The following is a 26227-nucleotide window of genomic DNA, read 5'->3' on the forward strand; positions in this document are numbered from 1 at the left end:
GAGTGTTGATGGAAAAAAAGATATAGTACAAAATGACTCGATCCATGACTATTCCTTACCTTGGACGTCAGCAACAAGGGGTGGTCACACGTGATGAAAGTTTCTTTCCTGGGCACTCAAATACAATTGGGTGCGATGCTCTATATTACTGAAGGTGGCACCAAATATCTTAGAAGACAGCGCCCAAGTAGCCCGTGTTCGCCGCAGAATCCTTCGGCCTACGTGGTTTGTCCATGTACCAGATGTGTTTCTAGCATTCCGAAGCCAGAGGGCCCCCGATAGGAGTGGACCCGTAGCTGTCTTACGGAGGCTCACTGAACTTGCCACTAGGTGGTTTTGCGATAAAAGACGTCATCGAGAAATTCTGCAGTCAATGCAGTTAATCTAGGCCGCACGCCGGTCCTACGCCGGCCACAGAGATTTTGATCTGGGAATTTTATGACACACGTCCTCAAAAAAAAAAAAGATTTCTCTGGACTACAGAACTCAAGAGTATGCGCTTGATTAGGCAAGTATTCTCACTAAATCCAAACCCTGGCAACGTTCAGACGCCTACGCATCAACAAACCACGAACGAAAGCACCTGCTTCATATTTGCTCTGCCTAGTGCTGCCACAGTTCTTCTGTTTACAGAACTTGGTTTTGTAGTCAAAGTGATCTTCCGAAGTTTAACAAGAAGTGACTAAGAAAATTCACGCTACATGACAGTATGACACCCTGCTTTCTGTAGCAGTTATAGACATCGCGACTAAACACTGAGAAATAAAAAAACTTGACCTCTCTTTAAAGCCTGTACAAGTCTTGCTTCGTGGTGCGCCACCGTTGGTTCTAAGAGGCAGGAATCCGTAACTGTGTGTGATGCGCTTTCTTTTGTGCAAAAAGCTTACGCAGTTCATGCACATGACATGCGAGCTTACTTCCAACCATTTCTTGTTCTCGCTTCCATATGAGGCATGGCGCTTTTTTAATGCCGCAGATCGCCAAAACCAAAGATCTACCCGGACATCCTCACCCATATCGGCGAAACACCAATGGTTCGTGTCAACAGGATCGGCCAAGAATACGGCCTGGAGTGCGAGCTATGTGAGTGTTTTACCCTATTCTCTTGTTGCTAAGCAGAAGCGTACGAAGCACCTAAAGAACCACTGAGACAGTGTCATGTTTCTACAGCATATTTTCTTATTTCGGTACTCGGAGAATAAGCTCAGTATGTTTCTAACGTCCCTACTTTTCGCTGATGTCAGGCTGATAGTTTTAATTTGTCGTATCTGTCCAAGCTATCTTTTAGCTTTATGATTTGGCTCGGAGGCAATTTGGCCCGGAGCAGTGCCAAAATTTGGCCCGGGCCAGCCACGAAATATCACGTTGACCAGTTTTGACATATAGATGTCCAACCATAACTGACCGTGCCCGACACGTTGGCAACCTCCAAATTTGGCTCGAGCCATCTCCACAATGCTATCGCTCGACCTTTGATTATAACCGTGGTTAAACACTGCCTACTTTTTTTTTTTTTTCGAGAACACACATGCCAATAAACTTTTGCGGTCGTTAGTAGTTCATTACACAAAATTGTGCTTATTTTTATGTCGAAATGTCGCTTGGTTTCGAGGTTAATTATGAAAATCACATTAGGATTACATTTCGCTTAGACAAACTTTACGGTGAGTGAACTATTCGGGCTTGTGGCCTCCGTGTGCTTCTGTCTCAGTGCGCTAATCGTTTCCCCTGCTGTGCTCTCACACACAGTGGCTAAGTGCGAATTCTTCAACCCTGGAGGTAGTATCAAGGACCGCATTGGGCTTCGAATGGTGGAGGAAGCCGAGCGAGATGGTGTTCTCAAACCAGGCTCTGTCATCATCGAACCGACCTCTGGAAACACCGGTAAAAAACTATCTCTGAATGCACTAGATGCGAGTTTTTTTCAATCGTGTCCGTGTCTGTTGGTGTTTCTTCATTACATGTTCGTGGTTTATGCTGCAGCTATGTCTCAGTCAAGCGTGTCTGTTCAAAACCGACCGCGGCGGCCGTGTTTCGGTCGAGGCGAAATACAAAAATGCCCGAGGGCTGTCCGATGTCAGCACTGGTAAAATGACCCCAGATGTTGCAAGCTAATCCGGATCCATCCACTACGACATCCCTCATAGTCCACTCGTTGCCTCTCGCATTGAGCACACCGTCCTTACATAACAGCTTTTGTCTCGCAAAACAAGAAAAACCTACATGTGAGCTATGTATGCTAGCTATAGAAAACCCCATTTTATATTCATGCATAAAACTCGAGAAACGAAGAAAAACACTCTGCGCAATTTTATAACGAACATATCCCTTTACACACCAGTTTGCTCCTGGGAGATAATTCACTTGTCGAAATTTTATCTGTTTCGTTTCTTGAAAGAGTACAAAAACCTAAACAAGTTATAACATCCTAAAAACCTCGATTTCTTACTCACTAAGCAAGCACATGAAACCTTAATTTTGGCGCATGATAGCATTACTTGCTTATTTGCCATAAAGCCCAGCACAACGCATTCGTATGTCGATTCGGGACGTTAAGCACCACAATTTACAATTTTGTATTGAGATGCATTCAAAAGGATGTATATACTGGCGGGTTCGTACTTGCTCACCTTGAGCAAAATGAAGCGCATCAGGTGTGGTGCTGATTGGAGGAATGATATAAAGGTGAGTGCATGTTCCCGCGTAAGTCGCGCACTGCACGTTTCCGAGCGCAGGGATGACGTGATGCGTGCCTCCCTCCCTCGCACGCGCCGCAGGCATCGGGCTGGCAATGGCCGCGGCCATCCGGGGCTACCGCTGCATCATCGTGCTGCCTGAGAAGATGAGCCGCGAGAAAGTGGACGTGCTGCGAGCGCTGGGCGCGGAGATCGTGCGCACGCCCACCAGTGCGCGCTACGACTCGCCTGAGTCGCACATCTCGGTCGCCTTCAGCCTCTGCCGCGAAATCCCCAACGCCGTCATTCTGGACCAGGTGGGCCTCTGCTCCTCATTTAGAAAGTTCGGCGGCTGGCCTGAATGCATGCGAGAGGGAGAAAGAGGGGGAGCATCTTTAGACGCACAGAGTTCGGTGTGCGGTGCTCTGTGACTTTTGAGACTTTATTTAAACTCATAGTTTTTCAGCGCAACGGCACACGGCCAAATAAAAATTACGAAGAACTTTAGCGGTTAAAGTGGTGAAAGGCGAAAGCCTGAGTGCTGCATTCTGCTACACGATTGTTCACTGCACATTTTGTTGGTGCATTAATTAACTGCCAATTAATGACGCTTAAGCTTCGCCTTTAGGAGTGGAACGAGCGCTGCCACGGAGTCCAAGAAATGCCAGCACCCGTTCGGCGCGATGCGTTGCCCTTTGAACGCAACGCTTTTTGAGGAAAGGAAATGGCGCTGTAATTCTCAGTCATCTCGGTGGACCCCTGAGCCGCACTGTACAGGAAGGGAGGAAGTGTGAGTGAAAGAAGAAAGAGGGGCCGTAATGAAGAAAATGAAAATTGTATTTCAGGAAAGGAAGTTGCGCAGTAACTGCCTCACATATTTCGGTGGACACCCGTCAAAATTCGTGCGCGGTGACGTCACGACAATTTGGACCAATCTGGAATGCGGACAAATACGCCTTGCTCGTCGGTAAATTGGTTTTTGAGGAAAGGAAATGTATCTTTCTCTCATATCTCGGTGGACACCTAAACCTCGCCGTAACGGGAAGGGAGGAAGATGAGAGCGAACGAAGACACCGTATTCACTAGACGCACCTTTGTTCATTCCAAACCATCGTGCTGGCATGGCGGAGTCGTAGCGTGCTCGACTCGCACTCCGGAGACCGGGGTTCGATTCCCAAGCTCGACCAAGTTCCTACTCGGTTTTATTTATTTATCTGGTCTGACTAGAACGGTTAATTAGGCTAATTGGTTAAACAAGCAATTAACTAAGTTCAGTAAACTTACTTGGAGCATCACTATACGATTAGTTGCATGGTTAGTAGGCAAAGTACAATTGGCCCCGTTTGAAATTCGCGCACTGTGACGTCACGACCGTTTCGACCAATTGAAAAGCGTGACATTTCTGTCGACTGCTCCTGCTTACAACGATGAGGCATTAAAGGCTTCCGCCTTAAAAAGAAGCATGAAGAGAGGAAAGACGAACACAGCATGTGTTTGCAGCGCTGTGTTCGTCTTTTAAGGCGGAAGCCTTTAATGTCTCATCGTTGTAAGCAGCAGTTGTCGACAGAAAATGTCACGCTTTTCAATTGGTGGAAACGGTCGTGACGTCACAGTGCGCGAATTTCAAACGGGGCCAATTGTACTTTGGCTAACAAATACAGACAGTGCGCTGGAACACTTTATGTAGATGCGGCAGAATACAAAAATACCAATGCCTTTGCAATTGTGGTTGTGAACGAGAATGGTGACCACATCGTCTCGGCGACAATCAAAACGAAATCCTCTGAAACGGCAGAAGAGGCGGCTATAGCCCTCGCCCTAGCGCATACCCAAGGGAGCATCATCTTCAGCGATTCCAAAATGGGTATCAATAATTTCGCTAAAGGGCGAATTACAAACACCTCCCTTAGAATCCTTAACGCAACCAAATTCTCACCAAATTATTCCGAATTGATATGGGTCCCAGCCCATTCGGGGAATCCGGGGAACGAGGCAGCCCACAATAAAGCCCGAGGTTTCGTCGACCGGGCAGTGGATGAGTCTGGCTCCCTGAATTTCACGAAGGACTCCATGATCACATATCATGATCTCACCAATCATTTTAAACTAGAGAGGAGAATTTTCCCCCCTCCAGACAAAAGACTTACTAAAGAACAAGAGGTTACGTGGCGTCGTCTACAGACGAGATCGATACGCACCCCATCACTCCTCGCGCACATTTATCTAGATCTTTACAACCCAAACTGCAAACACTGTGGCCACCGTGCTACCTACGATCACATCCTGTGGGACTGCAAAATAGAGCCACCTCCGGGTGATCTAGTTACAGCTCCTTCTCTCGAGCGGTGGGAGACCGTGCTGGCTAGCTCTGACCCCAGAACGCAAGTTTTGGCGGTGGAGTGGGCTGACAAAGTCGTCGAGGGCTATGTACTCTCGACCACTTAACGCGACCTCTTGCCAAGCTCTTCCCGGCGAATAAAATGTTTTACAATCAATTACTAACCATGCAACCAATTGAAGGGATCGTATAGTGATGCTCCAAGTGGGACTCAGCTTAGTTAATTGCTTAATTACCCAATTAGCCTAATTAGCTTTACTAGTCAGGCCATATAAATAAATAAAACCGATTAAGAAATTCGTCGAGCTCAGGAATCGAACCCCGGTCTTCGGCGTGAGAGACGAGCACGCTATGCACTTCGCCATGCCAGCTCAATGGTTTGGAATGAACAAAGGCGCGTCTAGTGAATACGGTGTCTTCACTCACTCTCATCCTCCTCCATTCCCTTCCGGCGAGGTTTAGGTGTCCACCGACAAATGAGAGACAGATACATTTCATTTCCTCAAAAACCAATTTACCGACGAGCGAGGCGTAGAACCAAATGGGCGATGGCGTTCTATGGACTCCTTGGCAGCGTTGCAAGACGCTGTCGCGTTCCACTCTTAGGGGCGAAGCTTATCATCTTAACCACACATCAGTGACCACACTTTAGGTCAAAAAAGTGCCCCCCTGAATTTTGTGAGACAGTTACTGCGTAATTTCCTTTCCTCAAATACAATTTTCATTTTCTTCATTACGGCTCCTCTTTATCTATCTTCTTTCACTCCCACTTCCTCCCTTCCTCTACGGTGCTGTTCAGGTGTCCACCGAGATGACAGAGAATTACTGCGCCATTTCCTTTCCTCAAAAAGCGTTGCGTTCAAAGGGCAAGGCATCGCGCCGAACGGGTGCTGGCGTTCCGTGGACTCCCTGGCAGCGCTACAACGCGCTGTCGCGTTCCACTCCTAAAGGCGAAGCTTAAGCGTCATTAATTAACAGTTAATTAGTATTCAGGCATTAATCAGTAATTAACCATTGATTAGTCATTTGTCATCGCTTAGTAATTAGTAATCAATTATATGTGACGCCACCAGTGCCACAGAAACAGTGAAGGTGGTGCGGAAAACGCTTCCGCCTCTACCCACTTTAGACAGTCAAAGTGCCCCCTGACTTTCTTTCAAGGCGGAAGCCTTTAATGCCTCATCGTTGTAAGCAGGAGTTGTCGACAGAAAATGTCACGCTTTTCAATTGGTCGAAACGCTCGTGACGTCACAGTGCGCGAATTTCAAATGGGGCCAATTCTACTTTGGCTAGTAACCATGCAACCAATCAAAGGGATCGTATAGTGATGCTCCAACTAAGTGGGACTGAGTTTAGTTAATTGCTTAATTAATCAATTAGCCTAATTAAGATAGAAGAGAATGAAGAGGTCAGAAGACAGAGGAAAAGAAAAGACGCGCGCCGCAGCGACAACAGCGTCCGCGGAAGGAGACGCTGCTGAAAAAACAGATAAGTACGAAGCCGCGTTCGCTCCACCACCACGCACTTCCCCACTCAGTTCGACGTTGCTCGTTTCATATACGTTGTGTCGAACATCCTAGACAGTTCCAACATTTGACAAGTGAATGACAGAACACGATGGATAGAAATACAATGATATAAATATGAAATAGCCTAATTAACCTTTCTAGTTAGACCGCATAAATCAATAAAACCGAGAACGAAATTGGTCGAGTTGGGGAATCGAACCAGGGTCTCCGGAGTGCGATACGAGCACGCTAGCCACTCCGTAATGCCAGCTGAATGGTTTGGAATGAACAAAGGCGCGTCTAGCTAATACGGCGTCTTCGTTCACTCCCATCTTCCCCCTTTCCCTTACGGCGAGGTGCAGGTGTCCACCCAGATATGCGAGAGAGATACATTTCCTTTCCTCAAAAAATAAATTTACCGTCCAGCAAGGCGTACAGCCGAATTGGCGATGGCGTTCTGTGGACTCCCTGGCAGCGTTGCAAGACGCTGTCGCGTTCCACTCTTACAGGCGAAGCTTAACATGTTAACCACACATCAGTAACACACGCAGACAGCCAATGGACGCGTCATTCGCTGGTAGCACTCGAATCATCATTCACAACCACATTCGTGGCAGAATGCTGTACTCAGGCTTTCGCCTTGCACCACTTTAGTCGCCAAAGTGACTCCTAATTTTTTTCTCTTCCTGCTTCTTTTCTTTGGTCGTGTGCCGTTGCGCTGAAAAACTATGAGTTTAAATCAAGTATACCAACTAGCCCAGGAAATAACTCGTTTGAGACTTTACTATTTTGCACAGCACTAAACACTGAGTAGGTGGAGGTACTTGAAACAATGGAAATCCCCGAGGCATTTTAAACAGGGAACAGTGTTGAACACGGGAGTGTGCTATCTAATGTACCCGTAGACAAGGAAATTAAGCTCCTTGAAGAGGTATCATCGACCTCAACTTACGAATGGTGATGAAAGAAGTCCGGCGATAGAGGAAGACCTAGTATATATTTAGTCGGCAACTTTTAGTGGTTGCAGCTGCTTGGGCGTCAAAATGTTTGCCTTGTTGTTCACGTGTCCGCGTTCTTTTGCATCCAATATCGTGCAAAACTTTCAGGCTTGAAATGTCACACCAACTACCCTGCATCCAATCGCTGCTGATTTAGTAACGCTTTTCGTCTAGCCCATTATCGACGAGCCAGAGCCAGCTTGTGATCTCATAATGGGCACTGTAGTAGTCATATATATGTTGGCGTTGATATATACACGCCAACTACTTTGTATGGATGCGCAAAACGTGCAGGCATGAGTCGCCGTTAGCTTCGGTGCGTGTACCATCAGCAAGAAATGAAACGCGAACAAGACAATTCAGCCACGGACCGCAAAATGAGGAGCTCTTAGCCTGGAGAGCCTCAATACTAGCGGAGGGCAAATTCACTACGAAGGCACGAAGGCTATCCTTTAGAACCGTTAACCTTACCTGTATTTCCTCGGCAGGAGCTAATATGTTGGTGCTTTTGTGTTGGTCCTTTAGGCATAGCACGCTTGTAGAAGGCGCCGCTTCGATGGCGTAGCTTCAACTGCAGGGCCACAGAAAGTTGACCAGAGTATAAGCAGTGGCACCAAAGTGACGAGGAAGCCATTTTCACTGCGAGCGCTGAATGCCAAGCGGATGCTGCCCTGCTTAAGAAAAAATGCCCATTCGCTGTTATTTCGGTGTGCCGGTTCCTGTCTTGAGGCATTTGATGTGCGTGCGTGCGTGCGTGCGTGCGTGCGTGTGTGTGTGTGTGTGCGTGTGTGTGCGCGTACGCGTGTGCGCGCGTATGTGCGCGTGTGCGTGTGTGTGTGTTTTTTTAAGGCCAGCTGAACTCATTTCGTACCGTACCCATTGAGCATGGGTCAAGGGTGGTTAATAGATAATTTCAATGCTACCGCACTCTAAACAGAAAAGAGTAAAAAGGGAGTAAAGTTGTCCTCTAGTGCACACCCTTGTGTGCGCTAGATGACAGTGCAGCCAATGCAGTTCTGACATCTATGCTGTCGCTCCAACTAGCCCATTTCTAAGCGTTGTCTGCACTATGGCTCCATGTGCCCCCTTGTGGTGCGTTTAGCCTTTGCAACAGACCTGTAGGATTTTGCTCTTACTGTACTACACAATCTGTTAAATACATGCCGCCGCAGTACCGAAACCCGGGCAATCCGCTGGCCCACTACGACACGACGGCTGAAGAGATCCTGGAGCAGTGCGGCGGCCATGTGGACATGGTGGTCATGGGAGCGGGCACAGGCGGCACCGCCACAGGCGTTGCGCGGAAACTCAAGGAGCGCTTGCCCAATGTCCAGGTGAGCGGGATATGAGAAGTTTCGAAAATTGTGCGCTAGTTTAGCCATCACGTCACGGGAAATGTGTGCAACAAAAGAGGATGTGCTTGCTGAAAACATTCCATGAAAAATTGGTCGGCGCATATCGCTTGGCCACCGCCGTAAAGCCTGCAAGCGCGAGAGAACGGGAACCGATCCCCTTACAAAAAAAGTTTTAGACAGTCTGTAGAGTGTCTATAGGCTTCTGTCTATAAAGGCCACAGACTGTCTATAGACAAATCCTAGAGAAGTCTATAGGCAATACAAATGCCATAGACAGTCTATAGACAGATTTATGGCCATACACTTTTAGTAGACTTTTGTCTATAGACAGTCTATAGACTATGAATAGACAAAAAGCAATACCTATAGGAAGTCAATACAGTCTATAAGAAGTCTATAGACTTTCTATAGACCATTTTATAACAGGAGAAACGGGGACTACTGAATGAGAGCGGATGAAATGGTGGTGAGGATCAGATGTCATTCTGTAGCTCTGTGTAGGCGGTAGGCGTACCAAATTTTACATTCTTCGGGGAAAGTAATCGGGCTAGCAGCTCTAGAGATTCCAGCAGCACGGAACGAAGCAAGAACAGTGTCCTGCATAGGAATGCCAAGAAATGGACGTGCGAGGAGCACAGGAGGACTGTAAAATGATGCGCAACAGTGCTCAGCAGTTCACGTTTGCATTTCTTGGTTTTCTCAAGCAGCAACTTTCGGTTCCTGCGCTTAAGAAGCAATAAGTTTGAAGTTACAATAGCACTCGTGTTTTGCGCCTACATGCTTGTCTGGTGGGAGGGCTTTTTCTTTTTTCGTGTAAGCATGGAGAAGCAGCTGTGAGCCGAATACGCCTCATGGAACGTTTTGCCCGCTGCACTTTTTGAATTCCGGTTCCTTCAGTCATACAAACTAGTTTATGTTGATCTATATGCACACTGCTTTCTCATATGTTGCATGATGCGCTCTAGTGTTTCAATCTTTAATCTACGCTAGAGCGTGTTTGTTGCTTCTGTCTGTAGCTGCCACGTGTGTACATTTCAATGACTACTGGACCTCGCGCTATTTTGTTTACGCTTTACTCTTCGTATCTCAAATATTTTATGCAAGAAAATGAATGAAAAGAATGTTGTTCTCAACTGCCATTTGGCCTATTCCCTTCCGTGCATCCACAACGAATATCGGTACATCAAAGACACGAATACAGAACGTCATTTGGGGCTTCACATCTGTACTCGCAGATCGTTGGCGTTGACCCGCACGGTTCGGAGCTGGCCCTTGACGCCGAACCCAACGACCCATCTGTGACGATGTATGAGGTCGAAGGCATCGGCTACGACTTTGTGCCCACGGTTCTCGACAGAAGTGTAAGCGCTCCTCCGCATTGTGTTGTCTCATGCAGCATAAAAAAGGAATGTAAGACATTCACTCATGTAGCGTGTGCAACAAGTGAATGAAGGAGATCCGATTCAGGGGCGGAGAACCTGCTCTCCTGAACATGTTGCGTTCCCGTGAAAGTGAGACAGTGCCCACATTCGTATGCATGTGCAACCACTGAGGCTTCGTTGCCTTGAAAGAAGGGCGCTTAGGACTACGCAGCACCATAACCGCAGAACACATAATTTTATTTTGCACTGCGCGCTGTGCGCTGGGCTCACAAAAGAAGAGAAAAAGAGACAGCATGGACGAAGCGTGGACTGTCAATTGATAGTAGTCTCTTTTTCGTGTCGTCGTTCGAGAGCACAGCTCAGTGCAAAATGAACGAAAACCAAGCCCAATTTATTGCATCATTTGGCATTATTAAGTATACGCATAACGTTTTGAATACGGCATGCATTGATGTCTCCGTTTCTCGCGCCATCGATTTCATCCATGTCGATTCTGGAAAAAAAGAATGTTATTCCGTTCATTTCAGATAAAAGTTTGATGAGAAAATCGGCGCTGAGAAACCAAATATAACTTCACACTTAGCACACACCGTTAGGAGCCTTTTGTGCAGTTACGCAGGTGCAGTTACATAAGTACAGCTCATTCTTGGTTCATACGTCGAAGAACATAGCTCTAAATCATCATTTTCATCACACTTGCTGCATGAGTCTTGACGTTTTGAATCAGTGCTATCCTCGGAATATCATCTGAACCTGAAGCGTGCACATTCTGGTAGGACCTCGACTTAAATAAAACAGCTCTTAGACTTATGGCCACCGTTCCGCTGTAGCCACTGCTGCACCTTAAGGACTTTACCCCGTAACGCCTCAGGGGCACATAGAATTTAGCAGGCGGTGAACGCTTTCTTTTTTTTGTAAGCAGTAGCAGGTAAGACTATATTCCAGAAACCTCAGTTAAAACTATTTGCCGCTATCTCTGAATGGCAGCGTAGCTGAACGAGCGCGATAACGTCATCTCCGAGTACGCGGCGTTGTGAACGGTTAATTTGTGACCACGAGGGGACTAAAAGTGAAAGTGGCGCCGCCTAGTAAGCTGCACTGTCTTTGACGGGCGGCCTCACCGGTCGTGAAGCTTGTTAGGGCACAAGCAAAGCTAGTGGTCACGTGCTGCGTAAGCCGCGTCGTCGTCTACGATGAGGGCCAAATAAGCGCCATGCGGAAAGTGAAAGCATCGTACGCAGCACACCGTTATACTCACAAGTTTTTTTCTTTCCTCCTCCATCTAATGAGAGAATCCACCACGAAACAGTGCGCACGACAAGAGTGGACATAAAAAACGAAAAGGCGAGCAGAAAACGCCATGCGCTCGACGTCTTCCTGTCTTTTTGTTTTCTTTGTTTCGTCTTCTTGTGCACTGCATTTCACGATCAGCTACCAACAAGCCATATACGTTCCACGTTTCTTAGCGAAGCGAACATCGCTGCTCGGTAAGCAGCTCAAGCAAGACTTCGTGACTTGTGTAGTTCTTACCGAAAAAAATGTTGGAGTAGAAAGTATATATGGTTGATCAATGTTTTTTTTTGTGGGTGTTTCTTGTGTGAAGTAATGCTAAGATCATAAGTGAACATGAATCGCCACGTAGAATTCATCTGCGCTCGGTAGATATTTGGATTCATCCTCTTTTCTCGTATAATTTAGGCTTCGGTTTCAACAACCAAATGGCAATGAGCTCACGGATAATTTGAAGTCACACGAGGCATGTGCACGAGACATGTGCAGCCAGGGAACAAACTGTTGTTATATCGTGCTTTTTGTATGCCTCATGCGTCATCAGCCTCACCTGACACGTCATCATCATATTGTGTCGTCTTATTTCAGGATCCGCTTGGCTCCTGAAGCCGAAGCCAGAACTAGATGGGAAAAAATATTCAGTTGGCATGCCGATCTATGTTTAGTAATTTCTTGCACACTATTACGAAGGAAAAAATGCGCAACAAAAAGTTTGTCGCCTATCAGCGCACATTGGACCAGCGCGTCCGTGTGGGAACGCGTTTCTGAAGACAACTGATATTTCTGAGCCGAAAAATAGAAATTCGACGGGACCTTGCCTAGGCCTTCAGAAATAATGTTAATCAGAAACGCGGCTAAATCCTGTGTCTAATCCTTTTCCCCATCATAAACGTCTACACACCAATTTGAGCTTGTGGCGAAGTGAGTTCGTTCTACAAATGAACCAGTGGCGCTCACATCCTGCACAACAGCTTTTTATTTATTTATTTATTCAAAATACCCTCAAATGAGGTCCTTGGGAGGGGGGGGGGGGGGAGTAAGTACAAAGCATTATTATAAGGTAAAAAATATAGCACTAAAATAAAATAGAAATCACAAAAAAATTAATCATAAATAGGCATCCACAGAAAGAGTGGCAACAATGCACATAGCAGCAAAATTTGAAATTAAATAACAGCGCCGCTAGAAAAGGAAAAAGACGACACTGGAAAAAGTGCGGTGAAGTACAAAACAAAAAATATAAAATAAAAAGAAGACAAGGTGGAACAAAGAACGCTGAAAAAAGTACCTTTTTAGTTGTTGAAACATGAGTGAATAAGGTGTTGGAACTTATTTAGATCAGATTCTGTGGCAATTTCTGACGGCAAAGCGTTCCATTCGGTTATTATGCGTGGTAAAAAAGAATAGGCATAATGGAATGACTGGCAGTTAATGCGTTTAACTTTGTAAGGATGATCGCGACGTGGAAAGATAACTGGCGGTGGCTGAAAGAATTCATCGTGAAGGGAAGAATGGCGATAAAGCTTGTGGAAGAGTGGGAAATTTTTCGGCGCAGTGCTAAGTTTTCTAACTCGGCTTTAGTCTTCAATGAGGTGACGCTAGTGTAACATGAATAATCAGAAAAGATGAATCGCGCAGCACGGTTTTGCAGGGCATCGATGTTACTGATGATATAATTCTGATGAGGATCCCAAATTGCAGACGCGTATTCGAGTTTCGGACGGATTAATGTGGTGTACGCTAGTTTTTTTACATGTGTCGCGGCCTCTTTTAAATTATGTTTGAGAAGTCCGAAAGTACGGTCAGCGGAGGCAAGAGTGAGATTAATATGATGATTCTATGATAAGTCGGACTGAAGGTTAATGCCAAGATACTTGTAACTTGTGGTGAATTCTACACTATTGCTATCAAGAAAGTAGGTGGTAGGAATACGGGGCTTGTTGGTGAAAAACATGAGCTTAGTTTTGGAAAGATTTAATGGCATAAAGTGCACATAAAAAAAAAACTGAGCGTGTTCTTAATCTCGTCGCAGCTGGTTGACAAGTGGTACAAATGCAACGACAAGGATTCTTTCCTCATGGCGCGCAAGCTGATTCGACAGGAGGGACTGCTGTGCGGTGAGTGTGGCGTCGCTCTGAGCACTTCGCTTACCACGAGTAAGAACAGAACCCTGTGCGTATTACGCTCGTGGTTCCAAACTTCCATATCAGTGCCGTTCTCAGGAACGAAATTCCGTATACCGCAACTAGATTATCAATCAGTGCCTCTGTAAAACGCCATAAACACTTAGGATTCCTCCTCCCGGAGACGCTTGCTTGAACTGAAGGTACCACTCAGGTATGATGGCAGGCACGTCAAAGCTGGTGGCGTACACTGTCAGCAACAAATTAAATCTGAACAGGACAATTGAAACATGAACAGCAAAATGAGATCTTGGCCGGAAGAAGGTCGGAGATGCGAAGACTGCGTCCTTAAGAAGTGTTAATCAACCTTACTTTTATTTCCTCTCCAGGAGCTAATGTATTTGCGCTTTTATGTTGGCTCTTCAGCTCTCTTGTGTGTATTTCTTATGCTGCTAATAGTGCTCTCGGCGCTTTTCCTTGTGGCCCTAGTGACCTGCGCGCTTCAATACTTCCCTGGCATCTTAGTTCGCGAGTCTACATGCTCTCTTTGGCTTCAAGTCTGCGAACACATAAGAGACTGAACGTCAGTAGAGGCGGTCAGTGTAAACTGTGGTACTCCAAGTGACTATATGCCATAATTTCTGCCGTGATAACGTCGCTCAGTCCCTCGGGAACGACTGATCTGGAAAAGATACGCACCAGAGTAATTTAAACAATTTGTAACAGTACTGTTTTCTCCTCGTGCTTCGGGTCTGGTTTCCGCCGACATTTCCAGCTCTAAGAGGTGTTTAAAATTCAGCAGTACTACCATAAATGTGAATTACCGTATTTTCCGGTGTATAAGACGCACCCTTGTATAAGACGCACTTGCCATATATGCAAGCTGTCACTGGAAAAGTTCGTATATAAGACGCACCCGTGTATAAGACGCACCCCAGTTTACCCAGTTAGGCCAGTGAGGCTTAATTAAATACGCTTGCGCGACTATCGCGAAATGCACCGTACCTGTGAGCAATTCTTAAGCAACGCTAAGTGATCGAAAAAGGCAACACTCATGCCATACTCGTCCACGTTCTAGCAAAAAAGAACGGAAAAACGATACAGCTCCCCATATGTCCATAACATTTTATTCTACTTGAAACCTTCGAAGTCTTCATCTTCAGATGCGCTATCAAAAGGTTCACCCATTTCTGGAAGCAACTCGGCTGAAACATGCACTACGTACACGGAGCAAAAAAAAGTTGCAAAGGGTGACTAAAAAAGAACGCCGGCTTGTCTTGACAATGGCGAGAAGCGCGATTGTCACCATCTTTTGGCGCTTCTCATTACTTTTGCTTGGGGCCTCCGAAACAGCCGCGCGTTTGTGATCCCGGAAGTCGTCATCCCCGCCGTTTCATAATATAGATCACCTAGAATGTCACGCACGGCGGTCCCGGTATTGAAGTATTAACCGTGTTACAACCGCGTTATTGGTAGTGATATTTTTTAGGTGAAAAAAGCTTGAGCATGAACTGGAGTAATCGATGAACGCGCAAAAAAAGATGAAAAATTCGCGTATAAGACGCACCCTTGTATAGGACGCACCAGCAAAATTTTCGAAAAAAAGCCGCGTCTTATACACCGGAAAATACGGTACAATTGCGCATGATGTGCGCCTTCGAAACGAAGCATGAAGTTCGTTGAACGCGCATTGGAATGTACCCGTGGGCATTTACTCTCGGAGACGAGATTGAGCGAAATTTGCGGCGTTTGTTGCGGGACTTGATGAGCACCTGTCTGTGCCGGCGCATGCAGGTGGCAGCAGTGGGTCGGCGATGAGTGTGGCCGTGGTGGCGGCCAAGTCCCTGACGGCCGGCCAGAAGTGCGTCGTGGTCCTGCCCGACGGGGTGCGCAACTACATGACCAAGTTCCTCTCTGATAGCTGGATGGCCGAGCGGGGCTTCATCTCCCTCTACTCGGAGATGAGCACCAAGCACTGGTGAGGCTCGTCTCGCGCCCAAGACACCTCTCCTTGAGCTCAGTGACTTGGTTTCTGGTTAAATGTTCTATGTTTCTAACCACATGCAGGAAGTTGTAGGCACCCTTTGGCCCGTAGCCACAACCTGCCACTCCAGTCTGTCCAAAGCACTAACGAACAGGGACGCAAAGTTAAACGCCTTGTAAGCCCTAATTCTGTAGAAGCGAGAGTCGCTGAAGAAATGCACACTCGATTTTTCAGAAAACATTAGGGTTTCACAAATGTACATGCAGCTTCTGTGCAACTGGATGATCAGGTGAATTCTTCAGGCCTAGGCAACTTTCAAAAAGCATTGCTGATACCTTCTCGCTGAGCCGATGGATGCAGCTCCTCGGCATGTGCCGCCGTCTAAGGAGATCGCGGCAGGTTAGCATGAGAGAACGCGTTAGATGCGTCTATTTGCGTCTATTTGCGACATTTCAGCGCCCTGTCCTCGTGCAGCACGTCCTGATGGGCTGCCTTGCATCGCGCGCTCCTCTCACGCAAGTCTCAACTTATGTTGTGGACTTCTGAGCGCACTCGATGAGCAGGAAAAACGCTACGTGCTCACCCTCCCCGCCGCCTGCATCTATTCTCGATACTTCTTGCACTCTTCTGATATCCTTCTGGATATATTCCGGAAGCCATACGGAGTCCGACAGCGAATGGCGTAAATAATTGCGACGGCCCCGCCGCGGTGGCTCAGGGGTTATGGCGCTCGGCTGCTGACCCGAAAGACGCGGGTTTGATCAAGGCCGCGGCGGCTGAATTTCGATGAAGGCGAAATACTAGAGGTCTGTGTGCTGTGCGATGTCAGTGCACGTTAAAGAACCCCAGGTGGTCGAAATTTCCGGAGCCCTTCACTACGGCGTCCCTCATAGCCTGGGTTGCTTTGAGACGTTAAACCCCAATAAACCAAATAATTGCGACGCAAACAAACATATCTAGCATGTGAGACGGCCAGGGGCAATTTTCAGATCTCCGTTCTTTTGTGTCAAATCCTGGGCAAACACCTAAGAAGGTGCAAATACCGTTAGGTCGCTGTGCTTGTTTCGCCGACTGGCCGGAACTTGGGGAAACTATACTCCGTTTCATACATAGCTGTCAACGCTGCCAAAGGTACGAAAGTAGTCCGCTGCAAAAAACGAGCAAAATGTATCCGTCCGCCTCGCGTCGTGGCTGAGTGGTACGAAGCGCGCGCCTGTGCGTTCATTTTACAAGATGCCAAGGTTCGACTCCCGGCTTTTGCTGTTTATTTTTCATTTCTTTTTTTGTTTTTATTAAAATAATAAGTAGGTAGAAAGTCGAAACTGTCAAACTCTAATGCCTACCTTGAAAAACACAGCGCTCTTTACTTGCTTCGAAGGGAAAAGGCAGTGTAGTCTATTGGCGACGGACGTGATTGCGAAGTGCTTTTCTCGGGCAATGAGCGACTTTTTAGCATGCGGCACACAAGGTGATCTTATTCCAGTAGAGAGACCTTCTTTCTTGAACCTCGCAACTGTCCGAGGGCTCACCCGGTCATCTCGCCCGACAACTTCACGCACAGTCTTCTCCGGGAAGCGCTTCCTTACGCTACAGTAAACGTTGACAATCACCTGCTTGCAGTCTTTCGAAATTTTCGGAGGCTTCAGCTTGGAGAATATGCGAGCAGGAGATGTTTTTAAAGCCGCAGTGGGCGAAGAAAACAAGCGAGTAGGAGATAGCGGTGCCATTTTCGCATACTCCGAAACTGAAAGACGAAAGCAGACGACATCGCCAGCCGGCCTAGCTGCGAAAACCTGATACAGGAGGAGCCGAAAAAAAACCAGAAATCTAAGGCACTCTGTTTTGAAGAACATTAAAGAAAAATCAATCTTTTTGCAAAATAAAACACCATTATCATTATATTGCAATATTAACCAACAATAACTTTAATTTTGAGTTCATTACTCTTTTCACTTTCGACGCACTACATTACGATGCGGACGAGGAGCGCGAACAGGCGCCGTAGCCTTGGCTGCGTTGACAGCTATGTATGAAACGGAGTATAACGTTCTTTTGAGCGTGACGAGGCGTCACTGGCCTGGACATTTCGGTGTTTCGGGAGCAAAAAAAAATACTTAAAAATTGCGCATACATTCGCTGTGGGCATCGTAGGGGTTCTTTGAATCTTAGTATGCGATGGAAAGTTTCTTTGTCGCTGAATGCTGAATTGAGTCGAATGTTTCAAGTGTGTCGTAGTGACCTCCCCACTCCTCTAATCTTTTAATTTCGGTGTAGCAAGCCAACCAACCCCTTCGCAACAGCTTGACGTTGAGCTCCTCCTGCCTTCTGCATGGAATTCAAGTTCTCACAGAGTTTAGTTTGTTCATTCCTTTCGCGCTGCTTTAATTTCCTCCGTAACGTCAATTCCCTCAGGACCGTCTGTAATTAGCTTGCGCTTGGGCTGCTGTGACCCACAGATTCAAAAGCCCGTACTGGCAAGACCAAGACGCCCATGATTGTGCGTGATCTCCATCTGTACATTTTCTTTGTCCTTCATTTGCTCTGTTTCACCCTTCACAACTTCCCTCACGTTGTGCTTAAAAGGATTCACATTGAGCACAACGCTTATCACACCTTTCCCCTCTTCTTACATTTTCCGCCTCCTCCGCATCTGCAACATGTGACTGTTCCTTCTATCCCCTTGCGAAGTCAGTGCGTAAACCACTGACTTTCTGTTCGAATAGACATCACTCGCAGAAGTCTAGCGTGGGAGCACACTGTCCTCGCAGTACCCACCAAGGGACAGACAGATTGTAGGCCGAGGTCGATAGGAGACCTCGCGCGCTACTAAGGTATCGAGGGTGCGTGATCAAATCCAATCAAAAATAAAAGAAATGAGCATAGTATCAAAAAAAAGAAATTTTAACATTTGATTAAGATGAAAGTGAGATAGAGATTAATGGGATGAAAGAAGGAAATAGAGGTATAGTTAGGCGATTCACTAGACGCCCCTCTGACCTCCAAAAAACTTTTTTTCTGTCTTCCTCCTTGTTCCTCCTCATCAGTTCTTGAAGTCCTCATTGGTGCGTAGGATATGTATTAAGGCGGAAGCCTTTAATGTCTCATCGTTGTAAGCAGCAGTTGTCGACAGAAAATGTCACGCTTTTCAATTGGTGGAAACGGTCGTGACGTCACAGTGCGCGAATTTCAAACGGGGCCAATTGTACTTTGGCTAGTAACCATGCAACCAATTGAAGGGATCGTATAGTGATGCTCCAGCTTAGTTAATTGCTTAATTACCCAATTAACTTAATTATATTTACTAGTCGGGCTATATAATTAAATAAAACCGATTAAGAAATTGGTCGAGCTCAGGATTCGAACCCCGGTCTTCGGCGTGAGAGACGAGCATGCTATCCACTCCGCCATGCCAGCTCGATGGTTTGGAATGAACAAAGGCGCGTCTAGTGAATACGATGTCCTCGCTCACTCTCATCCTCCTCCATTCTCTTCCAGCGAGGTTTAGGTGTCCACCGACAAATGAGAGACAGATACATTTCCTTTCCTCAAAAACCAATTTACCGACGAGCGAGGCGTGGAACCGAATGGGCGATGGCGTTCTATGGACTCCTTGGCAGCGTTGCAAGACGCTGTCGCGTTCCACTCTCAGCGGCGAAGATTAACATCTTAACCACACATCAGTGACCACACTTTAGGTCAAAAAAGTGCCCCCCTGAATTTTGTGAGACAGTTACTGCGTAATTTCCTTTCCTCAAATACAATTTTTATTTTCTTCATTACGGCTCCTCTTTATCTATCTTCTTTCACTCCAACTTCCTCCCTTCCTGTACGGTGCGGTTCAGGTGTCCACCGAGATGACAGAGAATTACTGCGCCATTTCCTTTCCTCAAAAAGCGCTGCGTTCAAAGGGCAAGGCATCGCGCCGAACGGGTGGCGTTCCGTGGACTCCCTGGCAGCGCTACAACGCGCTGTCGCGTTCCAATTCTAAAGGCGAAGCTTAAGCGTCATTAATTAGCAGTTAATTAGTATTCAGGTATTATTCAGTAATTAACCATTAATTAGTGATTTGTCATCACTTAGTAATTAGTAATCAGTTATATGTGACGCCACCAGTGCCACAGAAACAGCGAAGGTGGTGCGGAAAACGCTTCCGCCTCTACCCACTTTAGACAGTCAAAGTGCCCCCTGAATTTTTTTCTTCTGCAGGTAGATTTGATAGATGTGACTTTGTCCACGATAGATGTCCTTTTGAAGATTACCCTTGCTCTTTGTTTCTGTTTACAGAATGTGCTTAGTTTTCTTGATTGGCTGATTCTTGCCGCATCTTATATGACAGTATGTGGTATCTCTCGATCTCCTCTTGAAATGTGATATGCTAACCATACATGCGTTGGATAGTAAATGTCTGCCGATTCTGTTTTCTTGGTTGGATTACTTCGCTCGGCTGTGTTGCGCCCGTTGTAGCTTAATTAGGTAGAGCATCGTTTCCTTTTTTCTCCCCCAATGCCTCTGGGCGGCGTCTGTGGAACGTGTAGGTGGTGGAACCAGACGGTGCGCTCCCTGCGGCTGCGCATCCCGCTGACGGTGACCCCCTCCGTGACCTGCCAGGACGCCGTGGAACTGATGAGCCGAGAGGGCATCGACCAGGTGCCCGTCGTCGAGGAGAGCGGGTAAGCGCTTTGCCCTTCGCCGTCGCGTGCGCCTGCTGCACGGCGGGTATACAATGAAAGGGACGCGCAGTGACGCCACGAAAGGTCTTGGCCGTCTTGATTCCATAGGAATCACAAGAGGGTTCTCTCACAGCCGCTTCCCTCGCCGCTAGATACCGTCCCTAGTAGCGCTCGGTGTATTACATGGCGTTCCACGTCTGCCGCTGTGGCAAAGGGTGTCAGTGGTAAACACTCTCAAGGTTAGATTACAGGCAACATAAATAGACTCGAAAGTAGAAGGTTGAACAGCCGCCGCCGTAGTTCGGATTACCGAGTGTGACAGGAGGAGTTCGTGGGTTCGGATCCCACCGCCGGCATGTGGCTCTTTTTTCTTCTAATTTATAGTCAGTTTTAGGTAAATATGATTCCACTACTGATGATGAACACAGCAAATTAATTTAATAAAAAAACACCTTCCCATACACTTGCTTTGGTTTCAAGAACTGTTGGCTACCTTCATAGTAACGGGAGGAAGTCGGTCAGGCTTCTGTAACCAAGCCGCTGCGGTGGCTCAATTGTCATGGCGCTCGGCGGCTGACCCGGATGACGCGGGTTCGGTCCCGGCCGCGGCGGTCGCATTTCGGTGGAGGCGAAATGCTAGAGGCTCTTGTACTGTGCGATGTCAGTGCATGTTCGAGAACCCCAGGTGGCCTCAATTATCCCAGCCCTCCACTACGGTGTCCCTCGTAGCATGAGTCGCTTTGGGGCGTTAAAGCCCGTAAAACTAACCTAGGAGAGAATTCACTTGTCGAAATTTCCTGCGTTTTTAGTTTTCTTAAACGAAGCAATGCTCCTAAACAAGTTATGTTATCTTAAAAACCTTTTAATCCTTAACACATTAAACCTGGCGCTTAGTACATGACGTATGTGCCATAAAACAACACAGCGCACTGGCTGTTTCGCTGACCACTCGCCTATCCAGCTCTTGCTGCGTCTTTCCATCTTGCAGAATTCTGTGGCGCAGTGTGTGTTGGATTGGAAAAGTTGCACTCATACGTGAGCACAAACTATGACTCGATTATTATGTGTGTTAAGTGGCGTGTAGTTACATGTTTATTAGGAAATGAGTTTCGAGTGCGTCCTTAATGTGAAGCACCCTCCGCGGTGGCTCAGTGGTTACGGCGCTCGGCTGCTGACCCGAAAGACGCGGGTTCGATCCCGGCCGCGGCGGCTGAATTTCTTTAAGGCGAAATTCAAGAGGCCCGTGTGCTGTGCGATGTCAGTGCACGTTAAAGAACCCCAGGTGGTCGAAATTTCCGGAGCCCTTCGCTACGGCTTCTCTCATGGCCTCAATCGCTTTGGGACGTTAAACCCCAACAAAACAAAACAAAACAAACAAACAATGTGAAGCGCGCTTCAAGAAAATCGATTATCCGTATCGTCTGCGGCGTTGCCCGTAGTGAGCGGCTTTTCGTGCGAGGAAATTGGTTGTGCTGTGAGTGTGGAGGGGACACTCGAATGTGTTTACCGCGCTATGAAGTAGGTCATCTTTGTAGCTTGTGCACTATATCACAGTCAGCGAACAGTAATGCACCAAGGAGATGCTTGCTATTTGCATTTAAATTTATCTTCTAATTATTAGCTGGTTACCAGCTTTTAAAAGTGATATTTTATTGCCAACTTATTTCACAGAACATATTTCTCTTACGACTCGTAATATTTTTCCGAAACAAGCATTAGTTAATGCTTGTTAAGATTGAAAAAGAATTCCACAGCCAGGCTACAGTGCCCTTCCTTCAAGAATACTGGCGCGTTCTTGAAAAAAAGGCTGTTCGCAGCGTGTAGTTACGTCTTCTATAGACAATTTGTACTATTGCCCCCTAACCCACCTTTAGCCAAACGCCCACTGTCGGAGCTTGCACTCGGAGCTTGATTTCAGAACTTCTTGTCAGGAATTTCAAATACAGTCGTACTGAAGAGTGCGTGATTCTCCAGTGATTCTGCTTTAATCCAAATCACTCCGCTATGTCCGTTCTACCTTCGCGAAAAAAATAATAAATGCGCCGTATAAAATCTTTCCTTTGCGGGTTTTATAGTTATTCTGGGTCGCCATTGTTTTCAGAGCGGTGATTGGAATGGTTTCACTGGGCAACCTAATGTCGAAGATACTGGCGCGTCGCATCGACTCCACCACCCCTGTATCAAAGGCTGCCTATGACCAATTCAGAAAGGCAAGTGAAAATTTTCTCCATTGCCCACACCACTACTACTTACGAATATTTTGTCACTAGAACCTGCACTGGACCTACAGTGGACGTTGGTTCTGTGAGTGCGCGAAATGTAGTCTGCTATTTTTTACGACAAGAGCCGTTAATGTCAGCCCCCTCTATCGTCGTGTAACTGAAGCCCGTTATAAGTTCAGCTGCGTCCTTGGCTTGGCTTCGCTTGACTTGGTACCTAAGTGTATCGGTGCCAAGCCAAACTGAAAGAGAGAGAGAGAAAGAAGGCGAAAGAAGAGAAGGAGCTTACGAGAAAAAGAAGCGAAGAGAGCGAAAATGGAGACGCCGTCGTAGAGGGAGAAATCAATAGATAAAAATGATATATTGCTGGCTAAACAAGGCCACAGTATCTGCAACGACCGCAGCGTCAAGACAGCTGTTTGTAGGCCTTAGCAGCAGGTAAAAGGGCTATTTGTTGTTTTGTGTACAGGGCGTGGCTGCAACCAACCAAGTCATGGCTTGCACCAACCAAATCTTGGAGCACCACAGTGGCGCCACACAGAGAAACAAGGAAGGACCGGATCAAGTCCTTGTCTGCTTCTATGTGTTTAGTTTGTATGGTGCTCCACATAACGGACCCCTACGAACTCAACCGTGAAAGTTTCAACCGTTCTCCTGAACCAAAACCACGCCATGTCTTGATGTCCGAAAATTTCCGTCACCTTCCTATTTCCTTGCTTTGCATGATTCACTTGCGCGCTTTGCAGAGCTGTGCATATCAAGCTATCGGGGACAAATGTTGTATACTCCACGTGGCGGGAGCCGGAGCAACGGAAAACCGGCATTTTGGCGAGCTAAAGCACGAAACATTGAAACGAGCCCAGCGACATGCATGCTCATAACAAAGGTCACATATTGGCTGTCTCGATCCCAGATGCCGCCTGTAGATGGCGTTTCAACGCAGTTTTCCGTTGCTCCGGCTCGCGCCGCGTGCAGTATACCACTTTTGTCCCCTATAGTATATATGTCCTACGTATATCATACATAGTACAATTTCTACTATGAAAAATATTCCAATTTTTGCGCGCAGGCCGCGCTGCTACACAAAGAACGTACGTTTCCCGCATATTTCTCACAGCAGAATCGAGGTGTGAGTTGCAGGGATTGCTTAATGCTTGCTGTAAGATTGCAGACTATAAAAAATTATGACCCACTGGAAGGACAATTTACCGTTTCAAAGAGCGTTCCGCTAATTCAGCAGGTAATGGAATTGCTTTAAATTTGGCTATTGTAACACCAGTACTAGAAGGCCGTGTACTGTGCGATGTCAGTGCACGTTAACGACAGATGGTCGAAATATTCCGCAGCCGTCCACTACGGCGTCCCTCGTAGCCTGAGTTGCTTTGGGACATTAAACCCCATAAACCAAACCAACCATTAACAGAAGTGCCTAAGTACGCATGCGTAGTTGTGTCGTTCTGAACGGGCAAAAATAAACTAATTTACAGGTTTTAATTCGCAGTGCTATTCTCAATATATATATCGCTTTTTAAATCTCATCAATTTAAGGGCCGGAAAAGATGTAATGCCGGGCGTTCCGAGCTTTCCTGCACCTTATTTCACCGGCTTAGATATTTCAGCAATGTTGCTACTAATGCATCACATGATACCGGTCTTGTCTCTGGTTTTAGGTGACCCTGGACACGACGTTGGGCATGCTGTCCACCATGCTGGAGCACGGCCACTTCGCCCTGGTTGTCGCGGAGCAAGTGCAAGGTGACTCGATGCCCATTACATTAAAAAACCTGGCAGCACAGAGAAGGAAGCAGATTAGGGTGACCCGGCCCTAAAGGCGACCTCAATCAATGTCCAAGCTGTATAAAGGCAAATTTAAGCACCCCGCAATACTAAGCACGCTTCGATTTTAACAGAATCCTCGCATAATTATGTTGTAGATTCGTGGTGGAAAAAAAAAGTAAAAGGAGAGGAAAGGGGGTCGTTGGTTTTGCTTAACTGGCTTACATGTTCGGTTTTATCACCGCAGTCAGCGTTGGCAACAAAGAAATATGTCGCATCTTTTCTGATGTCCAGGCTCGCCACGTATGGACACGCGAGCGGTCTGAATCGTCCTCTGGTAGATGCGCGGTGTGCGATGCCGATGTTTTTTCTAAGTGTTGGTCTCCACTCCACACGTGTCAGTGGCAGCTGCTTCCTGTTTCAGGAATGAACGCGAACCGGTGTTGTAATTGAATGCATCGTTGTTGTAGGCCGGTGAGCGCTATATACTAGAATTGCCTAGCACCCTGCTGTTGCGTCGCTTTAGAGCGCATTTTTTTCTAGTACGGCATCGAGTTAGATCCGGGATTTTCAGTGGAAAGCAGGGTGCAAAAGAAAGCCCGTATTTTAGTAATTCCCTGCTTTGTTTCAGTGGCCACAGGCGCATCCACGACCAAGGAGGTGGTCATTGGAATCGTGACCAACATCGACCTTCTACGTTTCATCACCAAGAGTGCCAAATCAAAGTCAGACACCAATATCAACGGCGACAAAACAAGCGACTAAACTAGTCTCGTCAGCCTTTTTCAAATAAAGTTCTTTTTCTTTTGGTTTCATCCTCACTTACGTATTCAGTTGCTTTTGTGACATCTATCCTGTGTAGAAAACAGATATCTTGTTTCCGTTCTTACCCTCGGGATGGACTTCCGAGGTGTGCAATTTCCGAGATGTGCAGCCGGAAGTGCAATTTCCGCGCTTCTCTCTATCGGTTTCATGACATTTTCCCAATGAGAGCGGTACGCATTTTGCGCTTTCTCTTGATAGAAATTATGTTTTAATAAGAGACCGAAACTGTAAGAATGTTTTTCTTGGAAAGTATTTAGTAGGTGGCACACTGTAGAGCTGAATTACTGGACCATAATTGTACTGTGGCAAAAGCGTTGAACTGATTTTAGGGAAGAAATGCTGCAGTTAAGATTTTTGTTCTGACGAAAAATTTTCATAACATTCTAGTGGGCACCATTGGCCCTGTTCGTGGCACTACTTGGCCGTACTGTCCTCGCCTCATAAGAATGCATGACAAACGGTAAAAGCTGCGCAAATGCCTTGAATTAAAATGGCAGGCAAATTGTCGCAATTTTATTTTACTTCTCCATTTATTTATTGGCAACCTTCCTGACTTCATCTGTCTCGAGACGAAAAATTCAAAAAAATGGCGTTTTTTTTTTGCAGTTGTCGCAAATTATTAGCGAATCACGCTTCTGATGGTCCCGGCGCATCGGGAATCCCGCTGGTTTCTCCGAGACGGAGCACCACGATATCAGTATACTCTACTATCTCAGTATCCTGTGTTTCTCTGAGCAATTCCGAAAGCACACTAGGCGATAAACGAGGCAAAATTCAAGGCTGATTTTTTCAGCCTTCCCTTTTTTTGCAGTTGCCACCAGTCACCCCTTCGGCATTTCATCGCGAATGACAATAGAATGAGCCTTTTGCGCGTGAATCCTCAGAAGGCGGGGAGCGCGATAAAGCTTTAAATTTTTCTATGTACAGTGCTTGAAATTTACTTTTGTAAGAAACTGTTTAATGTATATATACATGCCTCTTCAACACCTTGTCCTTACATATTTAACGCCTCGACAAAAAATTTATGAGCGCGTTAATTGTAGTTACTCGTCAACTATATAAGCTTGCATAAAATAAATTATAG

General features: G+C 46.5%; 1 protein-coding gene across 4 annotated transcripts in view; it reads left to right on the forward strand.

The window, feature by feature from the left end:
- The window catches only part of LOC149340011 (cystathionine beta-synthase-like protein), a 61885-nt gene extending 36746 nt beyond the window's left edge, over window positions 1-25139 (forward strand). For 2 of the 4 annotated variants that reach the window (XM_089548751.1, XM_089548752.1), the window contains exons 3-13: window positions 977-1083; window positions 1750-1884; window positions 2778-2992; window positions 8692-8853; window positions 10110-10235; window positions 13579-13663; window positions 15464-15647; window positions 20189-20323; window positions 22425-22533; window positions 24213-24297; window positions 24950-25139. In XM_089548751.1, the coding sequence (XP_089404877.1) occupies window positions 977-1083; window positions 1750-1884; window positions 2778-2992; window positions 8692-8853; window positions 10110-10235; window positions 13579-13663; window positions 15464-15647; window positions 20189-20323; window positions 22425-22533; window positions 24213-24297; window positions 24950-25083 (1477 nt within the window). In that variant the 3' untranslated portion in view covers window positions 25084-25139. The remainder of the gene's footprint in view (window positions 1-976; window positions 1084-1749; window positions 1885-2777; window positions 2993-8691; window positions 8854-10109; window positions 10236-13578; window positions 13664-15463; window positions 15648-20188; window positions 20324-22424; window positions 22534-24212; window positions 24298-24949) is intronic. The other 2 variants (XM_089548753.1, XM_089548754.1) reach the window with 2 other exon arrangements.
- The last annotated feature ends 1088 nt before the right edge of the window (window positions 25140-26227 follow it).

Source organism: Amblyomma mixtum, chromosome 6 (genome assembly GCF_055824585.1).
Source record: "Amblyomma mixtum isolate Tamu chromosome 6, ASM5582458v1, whole genome shotgun sequence".
NCBI lineage: Eukaryota > Metazoa > Arthropoda > Arachnida > Ixodida > Ixodidae > Amblyomma > Amblyomma mixtum.